At 41.2% G+C, this 16,481-nt stretch overlaps 1 protein-coding gene across 3 annotated transcripts in view; it reads left to right on the plus strand.

The window, feature by feature from the left end:
* The window catches only part of asap2a (ArfGAP with SH3 domain, ankyrin repeat and PH domain 2a), a 58,063-nt gene that overhangs the window by 27,740 nt on the left and 13,842 nt on the right, over positions 1-16,481 (plus strand). For 2 of the 3 annotated variants that reach the window (XM_027274900.1, XM_027274901.1), the window contains exons 3-15: positions 82-227; positions 949-1,023; positions 7,143-7,192; positions 10,057-10,186; positions 11,220-11,305; positions 11,472-11,547; positions 11,660-11,746; positions 12,065-12,073; positions 12,916-13,019; positions 14,074-14,143; positions 14,610-14,697; positions 15,532-15,580; positions 15,889-16,055. In XM_027274900.1, coding sequence (XP_027130701.1) covers positions 82-227; positions 949-1,023; positions 7,143-7,192; positions 10,057-10,186; positions 11,220-11,305; positions 11,472-11,547; positions 11,660-11,746; positions 12,065-12,073; positions 12,916-13,019; positions 14,074-14,143; positions 14,610-14,697; positions 15,532-15,580; positions 15,889-16,055 — 1,137 coding nt within the window. The remainder of the gene's footprint in view (positions 1-81; positions 228-948; positions 1,024-7,142; positions 7,193-10,056; positions 10,187-11,219; positions 11,306-11,471; positions 11,548-11,659; positions 11,747-12,064; positions 12,074-12,915; positions 13,020-14,073; positions 14,144-14,609; positions 14,698-15,531; positions 15,581-15,888; positions 16,056-16,481) is intronic. The other variant, XM_027274902.1, reaches the window with a different exon arrangement.

Raw genomic sequence — 16,481 nt, forward strand, 5'->3', positions numbered from 1 at the left:
CAGTGATTGATTTCTGACTTGTAAAGACCTTAGTTTGAGTCCTTTTACCTGTCTAAGCTGACCTTTGTGTGTGTTTTCCAGCCCACGTAGAGAACGAGGAGCAGTACACTCAGGCCCTGGAGAAGTTTGGGGAAAACTGTGTGTACAGAGATGATCCTGATCTGGGTTCAGCTTTCCTCAAGTTCTCCGTCTTCACCAAGGAGCTCACTGCGCTCTTCAAAAACCTGGTGAGTCTACGCTGTGCTGTCTGTGTGTGTTTGTGGAGGAGTGGATGGAAGGGGGTAAAATCCTCTGGGACAAAGAAAGATTTCCATCCTGTCCCTAATTGTCTGTATTCCCTGGAGTCTCGCTGTGTGTTCTCTAACACACACACACACACACACATTGAGCACATACCAAGTCCAGCTGGAACTCAAAGCCCTCCGGTGGTAGCTCTCGTGTTCCACTGAGACGGCAGTAAACACCAAATATCTGCTGGATCTAATTCAACCTGATCCTGCTCCGTTAAAGCCGGGGGTTTGTATCAAAGCCAAAGCTTTATTAGAAAGAATTTGACACCAACATGTCGCTTCCCCTGGACACTGTATCGACTCACACTGAGACCGGGAGCTTGAGATTTTTGTATTAATGTTATCTCAGCACCTTATATTAAAGAAATATGAGCTGCGGCCTGAGCTGGATGTGAAGATGTAATCTCTCAAAGCTTTAGCAAACTCTGGTTTCTTAGATTACATGTGCAGCATTACACACAGAGGCTGGGCTCAACTGTAAAAGCAAACAGGGCAGACAGTTACTTATTGCTACTTATAATGGATCATTTTATGTTTTTGGCTCTAATGATGTGAAAATTTGATCTCCTGGTGAAAATGGTCCAAACTTTTTTCGTGTAGAACTGTCCTAAATCCTCTGATGTAACCTTTTTAACTCTTATCTGTCTCTCTCCTCCAGTTCCAAAACATGAACAACATCATCACCTTTCCTCTGGACAGCCTGCTGAAAGGAGACCTGAAGGGAGTCAAAGGGGTAAGGCAACAAAACAGCACAGGTTTTGTGTTACTCTGCAACTGAACAGGAAGTGTTATACAAGTAGGTTAGTTGAGTCTTGCGCTGAATCATCAGTGACTTTGAAGACGAGCGTTATCTGGAAAGTTAACTTTCATCTCATGGATCCTATGAAGAAAATTCAATGTAAATATCAATAAAAACATGTTCATCTCGGTTTAATCTTTCTAAGAAAGCAGCAGCAAGACTTTAAGCTGCAACTACAGGCCGTGCTGCTGGTTCAAAGTGGTTTGAAGCAAACATGACAATCATTCCCATCCTTGAAGTCTCGCTGTCTCTCTAACAAGGTTGATAGCAGCCTGCTTTGATCTGCCTCAGGCAGCTTTTCTGTGTTTTCTATTAAAAAGTCCAAGTGAAGTAGAGACTAGCTTCAGAGACTGGCTTTATTTTTTTAATATACAAAATAAAAAACACAAACTTCACCACTAGGTGAGTAATAAAGGATTAGCAGGGTGCCTGCAGTAACTCAACATGATGAAAGTTGTGCAGAACTGATAACATGAAGGTTATGATCAATGATCAATGATCAATGCATTAATTGTGTGCTGCGGCTTTGGTGTGAAGTATAAAATCATTCAACATAATCTATGTGCAATTGTTAGCAGAGAGAGTGCAGTTACTCAGCAGACCTCATGAAAAGTGTTGGTATGAAGCCCAACAGTAAGTCTGGGTTGATCATTTACCAGTGACACATGGAGGATTTTGTGGTTTATGATCCAATTTATGAATCAATACGCTGATCAACTCTTATTTCGGTCTCAGAACAGAGTAGAACACATGATAAAATTTCTGTTTTTATTAGACTCGGAAAAGTTTAACTTTACAAGCCCAAAGTGACTCTTTGACAGGTACTGAGGTATAAAAAAACTGTATTTATAGTATTGTTTGACATTTTTGGATCTTACTATCTCTACTTTGAAAAATATAAACACTTATTTTCTACAAGAGGTCAAGTCTGACCAGACATTTCCAGCTCATTTTGTCCTGTACCAATAATGTATTGAGGTTCAACACGCAGCCCCACCACCCCGTTAGTCAGTCACCCCATTGGTCATGTGTGTACACCACCCGGACTTAACCCAGACAGACACTCGTTAAAAGGGTCTGCAGCTTTGTAATGCAATCAGCCCTCGCCGAGGTATGATGCCATTAAGTCTGCTCCGTAATGAGGCCGGTTGCCACAGGAACGCTGGTTGCCCCCATGACCCCTCGACCACTTGGCTCCGTCTCGACCTCTGAACTGTTTGTCCATTTTCTTCCGCTGCTCTTTAGTGTCACTCGAGTGCTGTGTGTTTTTCTTTTCAGCCTCTATCAGCTTTTCTCTTCCACGACTTCCTTTCTTTGTCTCTCTCTCCACTCCTCAGTTATCTCTCCCCCTTTCTTTCTTTCCTTCCCTGCCTCCTTCATTCTGTCCTCGTCGCCCACCCCCTCACTCTCTCCTGGCAGCCAGTCACATCTGTAATGCTTACCCACTTATTACTCATTAGCCCTGGGATGATTCTCATTACCCCAATGACATGGGGCTAATGAGCTGCTGGTTATTTTATACCTCAGGACACACACACACACTCGCATAAATGTCACCACTGTTTTAGTGTCAGCAAACCTCAGACAAACTAACTGTGTCAGGAGAAGAAAAGTGATGAAGAAAGTGGAGAACGAGTCATCCCCTCCCAACCTGTTCTTGCTCACCTCCACAGCCCAAAGCCATCCCTCCCTTCCCCTTCATCATCTTCCTCCTCCTCTGTCATTATCCTGATGCTTCACTCTTGTGCTCTCGAGGGGGAAGTACCTGTTAGGAGAGGGGGAAGCAGGAAGAAGTCCAGACCTGCGTGATGAGCTGTTTAGACTGCAGGAAGAGAAGGAAGATGAAGTAATGTGTTGATGTGGATGTCATAAACGAGGAAGAGAGATCAGATCTTTCAGACACTATCTACACTGCTATATGTGATCAGATAAGATTTATGAATCACCAACCTATCTGCATGGATCGCTCTGGTAATGACACAGGCGCTGTCGGTACAGAGGACTTCCCCAAAGTGCCGGCAGACAATTTGTTTCAGCTAGTAGCAGTCTGATTCTGCTCAGCTGCTCTGATGCACTGCGTTCACTCTGAGGTTTGATGTTGTTGTCATGCATCATGGTTGGACTGACTTTAAAGACACTTTCAAGTCTGATATGGGCAACAGAGCATCCTGACTGAGCCGCATCTGTAGAAATCTGATTGAAATCACATCAATCATCAATCTAAATTTGCCAAAAAAAACTGATTTGAGTTCAGTTTGCCTGTACATGCTTGACGTGACAAAAGAATCAAAGGTCACTTAAATAATACATGCAAACTTACCTGATGATGAGCTATTATTTGCCTCTGGAAAACACCTTCCCTTTTTTTTTACCAACATTCATTTGTGGATCAGATGCTGTGAAAAGTCTTAAAACTCGCATGTGTGTGTAATCATGTGTGTTAGGTGGTGTGTGCACAGATTGTGCAGCATTAATTGTAAATAAATCCAAAATCAAGCCCAGTTCTTTTTGCAACAGGAAGATTGAGCTACAGAATCAGAATCAGAAATACTTTATTAATCCCCGCAGGGAAATTGTTTTTGTTACAGCAGCTCCCAAATGGTAAGTGAGATAGTAAGTGATAGCAAGAAAACAAAACTTTAACCCTATACACCTATACAATATCCTATTTTAACACTATATACACATGTATAAATAACAGTTAAATAGAAGCAGTGACAATAAAATAAAAACCAAGTAACAGTGAACTATGCAGTATGTAAATCTAAAGAGAGAGAATACACTGATTGTTAAGGTGCAGTATGCATGTGTGGCAGATTTCTCTCATGTAGCCAGTTCAATAGCTACTGGACTTGACTTGAAGTGTGTGATATTTTGAGGGAGGAGTTGTACAGACTGATGCTCACAGGTAGGAAAGACTTCTTGTGTCTCTCTGTGGAGCATCTTGGTGCCAGTAGTCTCTGGCTGAAGCTGCTCCTGAGTCTGTCCAGCACCTCATGGAGTGGGTGGGAGTCATAGTCCAAGATAGCCTGTACCTTAGACAGCATCCTCCTTTCCAACACCACAGTCAGCGAGTCCATCTGCGCAAAGTATTTTTAGAGGTTTGATAAAAAAACAAAACAGCCCGAAAAACAGGAACATCTCATTAAAGAAGTGACATAACCTTAAAAACGTCATTCCTAGTTTTCTTTCAAATGCAGAAAAAGAGTAATCTGGTTTCTTAAGATATTCTTCAATTGCTGAAGCTTTGTGTATGGCAGTTATCATGGTCACCGATCTTTTTTATTTGATTTAACATGGGACTTAATGGCTTTCTGGTGGCTGCAGTTCCCTCAGAGCGTGTTAATATTCTGCCCAGTGCCGTCTTTGGCAATGAGTGCACTGAACTAACCCTGAGGGAGGCAGCCACTAATGGCTCTGTGATTAGAGGGCTACCACCTAGCAACCTGTCCACGCTGTTACTCTGCTAAAAAACCTCCTCTACCTCCACGGCCATTTAACCAGACTGCAATTTGCATGTCAAGTGCAAAGAGGAAAAAAAAAAGAATAGAAATTGACCTTCAGCCATCAGCTCTTGCTTTTCAATCGGTACTTTCTGTAGCTTAGTGACGTAAAGGACGGAAAAGTAGGTAACTTCGTTTGACAGAAATATTGAACTGAAATGGTGTCCGGAGACCCAGTGGTGTTATTGCTGAAGATAAACACACACACACACACACTCCAGTCGGTGGAAAATGGAAAGTGCTGAGTCCACGAGACCTTTCTGCTAACAGCAGACTTTCAGAGTGAACGCCGGCATGATGTCATGCCTGCAGCCGACCCTCTCATCCTCTGCTTATTGACCAGTCTGTGTGTGTCTCTCTAACCCACCATGAGTCATATCAGCTTATAACTATTCAGTTACAGTGTCCGGATAGTTGCTGCAGAACACACAGTCTGTTTATGTAAGGGAGGAGTGTGAGGAAAGAGGTCTGTGGTCTTAATGCTTTTGGTGTGAGCAATGAAGCGAGTCCAGCTGCACCTCATCTCATTGTGGTTCAGCGGGTCGTGAAACAGCCGAACCACCCACGCATGCTCGCTGCTGGAGATTTTAGATAAGAGCAAATAACCAATCAAGGATTTGTTTGCATCATTAAGACATAATCAAAACATCAGCAGCATCGCTATGTTTGACAGATCCAAACTTAAACTCCTTCGCCTTCGTTGCTGCCGTCCAGGTTGTACATTCATTACTGAGGTAGGAAAAGGTGTGAGGAATGTCTGACAGGAAGTGCTATTCCGGGACGTGTGTGGTGGTAGAAGGTAGGAAGAGGTGATAAGTTTGCGAACGGAGGCCCTTGTCAAGGGCATGACATTTCTCCTCTGTCTTTTGGATCCAGGGAATCAGGCTAAGAGCTCACTGCTCTCTCTCTCTTTCTCTCTCAGGGGATGTTTTGCCCTGTGCCTTGGCCTATTCTGCTCTGCCATTCCCTGCCCATCAATGCCTGGATCTGATATTTTTAGCCATTGTTACCATTTTTGTCCTCTCTCTGGCTCTGACATTTCCTTCCGCTCGCCCTCGCTTTTCTTTCTGGCTCTCTTGTAGTTCGTTCCTTTTTTGCTTTGGCTCGTTCCTCGAGCTTCTTTTGAATCTTTACAGTCTTTCATGCCTCTGGTAGTTTCTGCCCTCGAGCTGGTTGACTGAATGGCTGAGTGCTCCTTGGCTCGGCTCGGCCCAGTGAATCAGACCGTGATTCTGTGGGCTGACAGGTTGAGCCGGCCACTCCTCTGCTGTTGAAGTGGAGGTCAACAGTGGGATCACAGTCCTCTCTGGAGCTCTAACAGTGCATTAAAGCCATAAGCTGTCGGTCCAGACGAACAGAAATATGTGTGGTTTTCACATTCAAAGACAGAAATGCCCAGTAAGCCAGACATGAGTGCTGCTTGAGTGCTGGTTTCAGTTTTCTTTGGCTAAAAAACACACTTAAGCAGGTGCTTACTGTTGTTTTTAGGTTATAAAGGGAGCATTTGAGTTAAATGTGACATAATTCTCTTTTTAATATTTGTTGTTAGTGGTGCTCGCTGTTCAGCAGACTCTCCTGCTCTGCTTGCATTTTCTCAGACACGGCCAATTGCACCCGGCACTCTCTCCTTTTGTTTGTCCTAATAGCTGTTAAATCAGGGCCGTAAGCATCAGGGATGTTGTTTAATCAAGCGCTTTGCTCAAGCAGCTGTTGAAAGGACACCCATGAAGACAAGAAATCAGCCGTTGCCTGTTGTCGGTGGAACCAGAGGAATTGTGTTAGAAATGTCAAAAACGATCACATTCCTGATTTCCCCAAAAAAAAAGTTCCCTGCTGAAACATCTGTGGGCTGATCTGCATCCGCGAAAAGGGAGGAGGAGGATGATTCATCTTACTGATTCACACTGTGGTGTAACACACACCTGCGAAAAAACACACACACACACACACACACATACAGTAGCTTTGGAAATGATGATGAATGTGACATCTTTGTGATTCCCGATCACCGTGTGCGTGTTAAAATTTGCATGTACAGTCTCAGACATCATGTGTTATTTAGTGTTACACCACCCTGGATTTGTTCGGCAGGGCTGCTGACTAATGACTAATATGTTAGTTTGTGACATGTCAAGAGTTAGATGAGCTCGTTCTTGTGTTGTGTTCTTAGCTTAGCACAAAGACTGGAAACGGGTAGAAACAAAATTCTGTCCCCAGCCCAAAATTAGTCTGACGCATACTTTATCATAAATTGTAGTTTTTATACTAATGGTATTTTTAAAAAGTTTGCAAAACGACACATTTGCAAACTTAAATGAATTCACTTTCACTGCATTTTTTTAAGCTAGAACCAGCAAATATTTTTGCTTGATAAATTAATTACAATTTTCAGAGTTGTTGAGATTGAGATTTCCTTCTTAAACCTGGAAACCAGAGTTAATAAAACAATCTCATCACCACCACAACGTCTCTTATGGAGCTTTTCTGAAGCTTTTGTTTGCATCACATGTTCTGTTTATTCGCTGACCACGTTCTGCTTTGTGTTCACAGGATCTGAAAAAGCCTTTTGACAAAGCCTGGAAGGACTACGAAACAAAAGTGTAAGAAACCTAATATGTATATATTGACTTCATTTTCCATGAATAGAGCCAAATATTTGATGTTTGCTAGTTAATTTGTTTTAAAAAAATGCTGATCCAGTGCTTAAAACATTCATCATTAGTTTAAATTAATCCGCTGAGCTGCTCAGACTCGTCTTAACTTGCTGATTTGAAGCCATAAATGTGTCAGTGTGTTAAAATGAAATGTGCAGTATGTGTCTTGTCTCCGTCTCGACTAACCGCTCTCCCCCTCTAACCTCCCTCTGTGATTATCTGTCGGCACATCCTTGATAACGTGAATAACCAACCCTCATCATCACTTCTCCACCTCCACACTAAGACACCATTTCCACCGACACACCATTGTGATTGTGCATGCAATCGAACACATGACTTTTTATAGCACTTTCATATATTTTACAAGCTGCAAAGGACATTCTTTACTGAAAGGGTAATACATCTTCTCTCCAAACCGTTTCGATCAGACAGTACGGGCTTTGTACTGACATCGAGAGTCCGACCGGATGCTATGTTCCTGACCAACTTATTCTTATGATTTGACTCTATTGATGACTAACAAGAGGTCATCAATAGAGTTCAGTTTTGTGCCTGATTGGGAAAACCGCCCCTGACATCTCCTGCCGTGATTATTTTGGTCATCTATGATCTCTCTGCTGTCAATAAGACTGTTTTCATATTCGCAGACAGACACAGAGAGATGAATTTATTTGGTCTTACCGCAGCATTGATTTCTGATTCCCGAATTTGGTTTGCAAGCTCTTTGCATCCAACACCCGAGTTTTTTTGTTTTCAGTCTCCAGGTCGGGAGGCGTCATCACTTTGAATGCTGTTAATTCATGTGTGAGTGTTTTTTAATCTGAAATTGAATCACTAAAATCAGACCACGTTTCCTAAATTTGGACGCATCTTCGTAAACCCAAAGTCCAGTGTCTTTATTTCCGAATTGGTGAATCACTCTCTGAATTGACGGGACTGAAAGTGAATGGATTCAGTTATCAGTTGGACAACTGTCAGTTTGGCTGCCGGCCAAACGGTCTGGCTAACATGTGTCTCTCTATTAGTCACAGCCCTGATGAGCCCTGTAATGCTGTCAGGGCTGAAGATTCATGTGCTGACAAAAGCTGGCAGTGTACTCCCAGTGAAATTCAATTTAGCTCGTTCATTTTGGCAAAATGGCGAGTTTACGACTAAAGGCTATCTGGATTTTCTTACCATTTGTGTCTTTTAAGGCTGATTGTTTCTGTTTTTTTCCGACCACGTCTGAGTTGATTACGTTGTGGGGAACAAACAGCTTTATTCTTTAGCAATAGCAGAAAGATAAAGGACTTTAAACGTGTCTCCTCCTACATGACTCACAGTGGAGGTCATTTTACAGACAAACCTGTTTATTATGCAACAGCAAAAATACTGAAGAATTTCTTTCTTTCTTTTTAAGTGGTGCAACATCATGAATCACAATATAACATGTCAGAGAAGGGATAGTTTGACGTTTTGGAAGAACGTAGCTTAGTATACTAACTGAAATAAGCCAGTTTAAAAGGTCCTAATCAAACTCAACGAGAAAGCATATTTCCCAAAATGAGTATTCCTTTAAGACTAGTCTGTGGTTTGAGAATATTTTAAAACATGGCTCATACTGTTGCACCACTTTCCTATTTAAAGTTTTTAAATATCCATTTGAATTGTTTTTTTTATCATAAATTGCACTGAGCACTAGCTGCAGATGACGTAACATGAGGTAGTGAAGTCTGTCTCGATGCACATGAACCGGGCTGACCCTTGCGACGCTCGTCGACACACTCGTCCCGCCTCCCTGAGAGAGAACAGACCGCTGCATCCTTTTTGTAGGGAATATGCTGCAACAGCATATGGGAAAAGAATGCCCTGTTGCATGGATTGGTGCCTCCCCTTCTGTGTGTGGTGTGTTTTTCCTGATTGCCTGTGCGAGATACTGTATGCAGAGTTTATGGTCTGTGATAAATCAGCTCTTATTACTGACTGTCAGGCCAAGCTGGTGTATGAAATTTATCTCATTTATCTAATTTGCCCTCCTAGATATATCCTTCACCTTTTAAAACACTGACCCCATATCTAACCCTAATCATCTCTACATAACCAAATACCTAATGCACATTAGTTACGTATAAAGATGAAGTCGCCTTGTTGGGATTGAAACAGACTGACTCAAAGAATGAGGACTGCTCGAGTTATTCCCACTGGTTGACATCTGTTTTCTAAAATGTGTGCCGGTTTTAATTTCTGTCATCAATGAGAAACAAGACAACTACAAGTGTTTGATTTTGTTAGCAGGCTTTATGTTAATTGTTAAAAACGTCGACACAGTCTGAAAGCACTGATGAGCTTTGTGCAGGTTAAGCTCCTCTCTCTTTTTCAGCTTTTTCGGTGGAATCAGTGCCGCCTCAGTGCATTTAGCCAGATGTTTCTCCTCTGCTAATAGAGTCTGTTTACTTCAGTACATTATACATATGGACATGCAGTACTATAAAATAGGTAATGACTGTTAGCTGTGCATCAGAATGGATTTTTTTTAGTTCTGTTGTCAGTGTTTCGACCTGTGGAGGATTATGCATCTCTAATGAAGGACATTAACCTGCACAGATAGATACACTGGCATTACTGTTAACCCATAAACCCCCAAGAATCTCAATATAATTTCATATCTAACACCAACCACCTCTAAACTCACCTAACAAGACCACCTTCTTTATCTGACAGACAGGCAGCAGGGCTGATTTTACACAATACCCCCTGTTTTTTGTGTGTTTATGTTGTTGTGGAAGTTCTGTATGCTCTTTGACCCCTGTGATGTCACTTCCTGCTAGCACCAAGATAGAGAAGGAAAAGAAGGAACATGCGAGGCAACACGGGATGATCAGGACGGAAATCAGTGGGGCGGAAATCGCCGAAGAGATGGAGAAGGAGAGACGATTCTTTCAGCTACAGATGTGCGAGGTTAGTCGGATTGTGATGGGAAGTCAGAGAGTGATTGATTGACGCTGTTTGCAGTTTATTTAAACATGTTTACCAAACTAAACAAGTCATTTAAAATGAAATATGCACCATAAAACATCCTAAAAAAAACTTTCAGAGAATAACTGCACACAGTCAGCGGTGGAAAAGCTATTTAGATATTTCAAAAGTAGTTTATGTTACAAGTTTAGTCCTGCGTTCACCCTTTTACTTAAAGGTCCAGTGTATAGTATTTAGTTGCATTTAGGAAAGCCCTGTATAGAGCCAGTTTAGTCTGTTCTGCACCACTGTAAATATATGGTAGTTCAACATGGTGCACTCTGTGGAAGAGACGTCTGTATTTGTATGTATCTGTAATTTGATTCATATTTTCAAGTGATTATACACTAATGAAAACATAATTATGATTATTATATTCTGCCATATTCTGTAAATAGATCCCTAAATCTTACACAATGGACCTTTTTGAGTGAAAATGTATGAATGAAACAAATGAACTAAAGAAAAGAAATACGTAATATATCATAATTTTTTAGTTTGTATTAAAAAACTAAATCTGCAAATGTTAAGTGAATGTAGTGCAGTGAAAATATTCAAAATGATTATATTGAAAATATTGTGAAGTGGAAATATGAAGCAGCATAATAAAATAAATATATACTCAGGTAGATTACCTCAAAACTGTACTTTAAGTACTTGAGTAAATGTATTTATCTTTTATAACAGGCTGTAGTGGTTTTGGAAAAATAACCCTTTTACCAACTTGCCTACAAATAAATAAAAAAAAGTTTGTGTACTTCAAAACAGGCATCTCAGGCTCTATCTCAAACATATACACCCCTTTCATCTCGTATCTGAACACTTCAAAGTAAAAATCTTTATCTTTCAAGTTAGGTTTTATTAAAATGAAACATTAGAGAGCGTAAACAGACCGCACACACATATGAAACTTGATCTAAGGTTTGTGTTCAAGTCTGTACACCTCACACTGTCTGACTATTCATGATGTTTGCAGTATCTGCTCAAAGTCAACGAGATCAAAATCAAGAAGGGAGTGGACCTGCTGCAGAACCTCATTAAGTACTTCCATGCGCAGTGCAAGTAAGCATCCTACACAGACTTATACATGTTATGTGATATTATAGTTGTTGTGTTATCATCTGATGTCTCCATGTGACCTGAATAATGTCAGTTCACACACTTTAAATCAATGCAGACTTATTTTCTAACATCTCTGTGATTCTAATGTCACGTGCTTCCCGTTCAGTTTCTTCCAGGACGGTCTGAAAGCCGTGGACAACCTGAAACCTTCCATAGAAAAACTGGCCACAGATCTGCACACGGTGAGAAAACCAGCGTCTCTGCAGTCTTCTCTTCTTCCCTTGACATTTTCTATAATCTATGTATCATCTGTTGCTTCTCTCCTGTGTTCTCGACTTTGCCTTTTTACGACAGATAAAACAGGTGCAGGACGAGGAGAGGAAACAGCTGACTCAGTTACGAGACGTACTCAAGTCGGCGCTACAGGTGGAGCAGAAGGAGGTAACACACACTCACTATGGACTTTCAACTTAATTCCTATGAAAAACATCAGATTCTACTATACTGAACTCTTAAATTTAACCTGGTTTGTACTAATCTAAGACTCTATTCCTATTGTGGACATCGATAAGAGCTCTCTTGTGCACCTTATCTTATGCGCTGCTATTTTCCATTTTTTCCACCACTGGAATGAGTTGTGATTTTTTTTTTTTTACTGACCCCAGGCCTGTGCTTAGCAAACTCTTGTATATGCTTCTGGTTTCATCTGAAGATTGTTTTCTTTCTTTCCTTCTCTGCCTCCATCTTTTGTGAAACAAGTCTAGGAGAGTAAGTGGATTTCTTGAGGAAAAAAAACAAAACACAAACTTCTCTGTGGTTGTTTGCATCCCGTTTTCATTGTGGTGTCGCTTGAGTTGTAGTTGCTACATCAGTGTTTTTTTTTTGTTTTTTCAGCAGATAAGCTTTTTTTTTGCTCACATGTAAAATTCCCACGTTTCAGTTTAAGTTGTGCTTTTTTTTTATGCGTTTTCAATGAGAAAAGCTTGAGCTGTAGCTGCATTCCTGCTCTACCAAGATTATCCTGTTGTGTGTGTGTGTGTGTGTGTGTGTGTGTGTGTGTGTGTGTGTGTGTGTGTGTGTGTGTGTGTGTGTGCGCTGATAACAGCACACACCAATGAAATCACTGAAGCCCCGTCAACGCCTGCCTTCAGAAGTCGTCCTCTCTGTTTCCCCGTAGTGTTTCCTGAAAGGAAATGACATCACTCATACAAAAATCTGGCCTTTGTTTCGTCCTTGTTGTTGTTACCTTGAAGTTAAACCTGAATATCTGAACATTAAATCATGTAAAACACATCCAGGCTGTGATTTGTTTTGGTGGAAAAGCTGCTCTTATTTTTATTTTTTTATTTTTTCCTCGTGTACAAAATCATTCCAGCTCTCAGCAGCAATCCCTCCTATTGTTGTCTGTACTTGCTTTGAAAATTCCCAGAGGAGACCCAGAAGCAGAGCGTAAATCAGAGCCATTTAACGCTTCACTGGCTCCCACTTGACTGCACTGTGGATTTGCAAATCCAACATGCAGTGCCTGCATTTTATTGATTTTTTTTATTTATTTTTTTATTTGTGTAAAGGCTCTGATTTATTTGTGTGTCCTTTTTTCTCCCCTCCAGGAATCACAGGTGCGGCAGAGCACCACCTACAGCCTGCACCAGCCACAGGGTAACAAGGAGCACGGCACAGAGCGCAGCGGCTACCTTTACAAGAAGAGTGACGGGTGAGCTTTTAAAATAACTTTAATTGATCATTTGTGGTAGTGCAGTTGAAATATTCTAGCCATACTGTACATAATACATAAAAAAAATTATATATGTTAAAATAAGGGTTTGCTTTTTTTATTTGAACGATTAGTTTCTTAATAAAATAAAATAAAATAGCAAAATATGTCCCAAAACACAAGCTAAAGTCTTCAAATTGTGTGTTTTAAATGACAAACTGCAAAGATTTTCAATTCAAGTTTCAGGTTTATTTATCATATGCAGGTTAACACAGGGTCAACAATACAATCAAATGTGTTGGACAAGAGGAACCGGTCAGCTCAGCATTAAAAAGTGTAAAATATAAAGTATATATATGTAAGTATTGTGTAAAGTAAAATACAATACTATTAAAAATGTAGGTAAAAAGAATATAAAAAATACAGAAATTGAACGTAGTGGCTGTTTACCAAATGCCCAGGTGCCTAGGCCACTTAGTCTACTGAGTAATCTTATTTTTGACACGTGTCCATGAACATGACCCAGTCCTCCTGCGAAAAACCTTTTTGCAATCACGAATTGAAATGAAGCTGATTTTATTTAGAAATGAACAACTTATAATGTTCCAAAAAATTCCACATCTAAAACCGGTCCACTACCGACTATATGATATCCAAAAACTTATTTCGATCCGAGCCTCATTTGACTTCAGAGATAATTCCAGAACCAGCTAACCAGATTTGTTCTCTGTCCATGCACACTAAGACTGCAATACCAAATAGAGCTACATGGATTAAGTGGCTCTTACATAGAATATGAGAAAAATATAAATATGCATACAATACGAATACAACATCTTCATGTTGGAGAACCTGGAACAAGATTATTTAGTTTAGATCTAACGATGCAGCTTTTTTTTTTTTAAAGCATAGATATGAATGCACCGCTCAGCCTGTGTGTCATAACTAATGCATGCGTTCTGTATTATAACACGTGATCATGTTTGAATATTTTATAAATGTCTGTTTCCGCTGTTGAAGTGACGCGCTGATCGGCGTCTTCTGTGTGTCACAGGTTGAGGAAAGTGTGGCAGAAGAGAAAGTGCACAGCGAAGAACGGATACCTCACCATCTCACACGGCACAGTAAGCCCCGAAACAAAAGACAGGATCTCGAGTGTTTGCCCTGATTAAAACAAATGCGCACTTATGTGAGCGGACCTCCACACACACACACACTTCATTCAGCCTCAGTCCAAACACACACACACATTAGAGTGTCAGTGTCCTGGCTGCAGGCTGCGTCCCCAGCCGGTCATTATCTTCACCCATTAACCATGAATATATTAACAGACAGCAGCAGAGAGCTCAAGTTAGCATTCCTCTCACATCGCTCGCTGCCTCGGCTCAGTCTCTTTAACTTTGAACTCTGTTTGTTCCCATATGAAGATTTAACTCTGGCCCGGTCAACTCCTCTCACCAGAACTGTTCATCTCACACATAGCAGTTTATCAGATGTTTATTTTGGCTCCAGCAGCAGTCCAACACTCCCGCTCATCTATGTGGTTGTTGTTACCCTCCCTCTCTCTCTCTCTCCCTCTCTCTCTGGCAGGCCAACCGGCCACCAGCTAAACTCAACCTGCTCACCTGCCAGGTGAAACACAACCCCGAAGAGAAGAGAAGCTTTGACCTCATATCCCGTAAGTCCAGCCTTTCCTCCTCATCATATATGTCGCCTGCGTTATATTTTGGTCTCTGCTCGCTGTTAGCAACCGATTTTTACCCCCTCGTATTGTTGTGTTTTTTTTTCTTTTTTCTTTCCCCAATCTGTGTGTGTAGCACTCAGGCGCCTCAGTTTAATTAGCTCTATTCATCCAGGCGGCAGCAGCAGCAGCAGCAGGCCAAGATTTGCTGTGCAGCAGTGTGGATTTCAAAAGGTTTTTCTGTTTAGCAGACTGCAGCAAGCCAACGTTAAGCTGGTTTTTCAGTCTCGGAGAAGTTGTCGGGTTTTACTGTTCGCATAATGGAATCAGTTCATATTGAAAAAAGTCTGCTCCTGTCAAAGAAATCAACCCCACAGCACAAGCTGCAGACGTTTCAATTAATTTGGAATCAACAGCTCATTGCTTTCTTTCTGGCAGTGAGATGTCGCTAAAAACTTTGTATTGCTCATATTTCTCATAGAGGGAGAGAATGTGTAACAACAAACATTATATTTTAATGTCTGACCAGCCGCACTTAAGATATTCTGGCATTGAGCTGCAGGGGCTAATCTTCAGCCACTGGAGACATGACATAGTTTAAGTTGCTTTGGATACAGTGGTGTAAAAATAGTTCTCAGTCTCCGTGGTTACTATTGAGTGATTCATATCTGAAGACAGAAATAAGAGCGAGAAGACTTTTTGTTGTTGTTTTCTGTCTGACCTCTGTAGGGACTTTTCTTTTTTTTTTTACTCCCGTCTCCACTGCTCTTTGATTCGCATTCTCTTTCTTCTTTCTCATGTTGTGTGATTCATTTATTTTTTTTGTTTCAGATGACAGAACGTATCACTTTCAGGCCGAGGACGACCAGGACTGTCAGATGTAAGTGCCTGTTCCTTCCTTCCCTTTCTGTGTGTCTGTTGTGCATAAGTGCATCCTGTTTACCACCTCGACCACTTTCCACACACTTCCTACCTCACACCCAGTCAGACGTTTGACCTTGTCTTTACCTCCCACCTCCTGCCTTTTTACTCCCATCCACCCATCCATTTTTAACTACCTCCATTTGTCATCACATAACTTTCTGCCTCGTCTGCTCCCCGTCTCCACCTCTCAACCTACTTTTTCTCTCCGTCATTATTCTCATTTCCATCTGCCTGACTCACTTCTCCTGTCCCCCTCTCCTCCAGCTGGATCTCGGTGCTACAGAACAGTAAGGAGGAGGCGTTGAATCAGGCCTTCAAAGGGGACCAACATGTCGGCGAGAACAACATCGTGCAGGAGCTGACCAAGGCGATCCTCGGAGAGGTCAAGAGGATGACAGGAAACGACGTGTGCTGTGACTGCGGGGCGCCCAGTGAGTGACAAAGATGGAGAATCGAGAAAACTTTTATGATCTTAAAATGATTGTTCCCGACCAAAAAAGGGTCTATGCGGTGGTTTGTGTGTTTTTTAAGCTTATTAACTGAAAATCGACATACTTTACATTCTTGCAGACTTTTCTCCAAAGTATACCAAACGTTTTTCTACCTTACAGGCAACATATCATCATTTCATTTCACTGTGGTCTGAAGATCATCTCGCGCTGACATGATTCTTGTTTGAGATGAAATCCGATCATGGTGACATTTTATTATAGTTTGTATTTTATTGTTTTGTTCCAGTTGACGTGATCATTGCAGGATAATGAAGTTATAAGCAGACGCTGTGTTTGAGATGTGGCATTTATTGTGGAGTTTTTCCAGAGCTCTTGCAAGGAAATGACCAAATTCACAGTTTTAAT

Source organism: Larimichthys crocea, chromosome XXIV (genome assembly GCF_000972845.2).
Source record: "Larimichthys crocea isolate SSNF chromosome XXIV, L_crocea_2.0, whole genome shotgun sequence".
Lineage (NCBI taxonomy): Eukaryota > Metazoa > Chordata > Actinopteri > Sciaenidae > Larimichthys > Larimichthys crocea.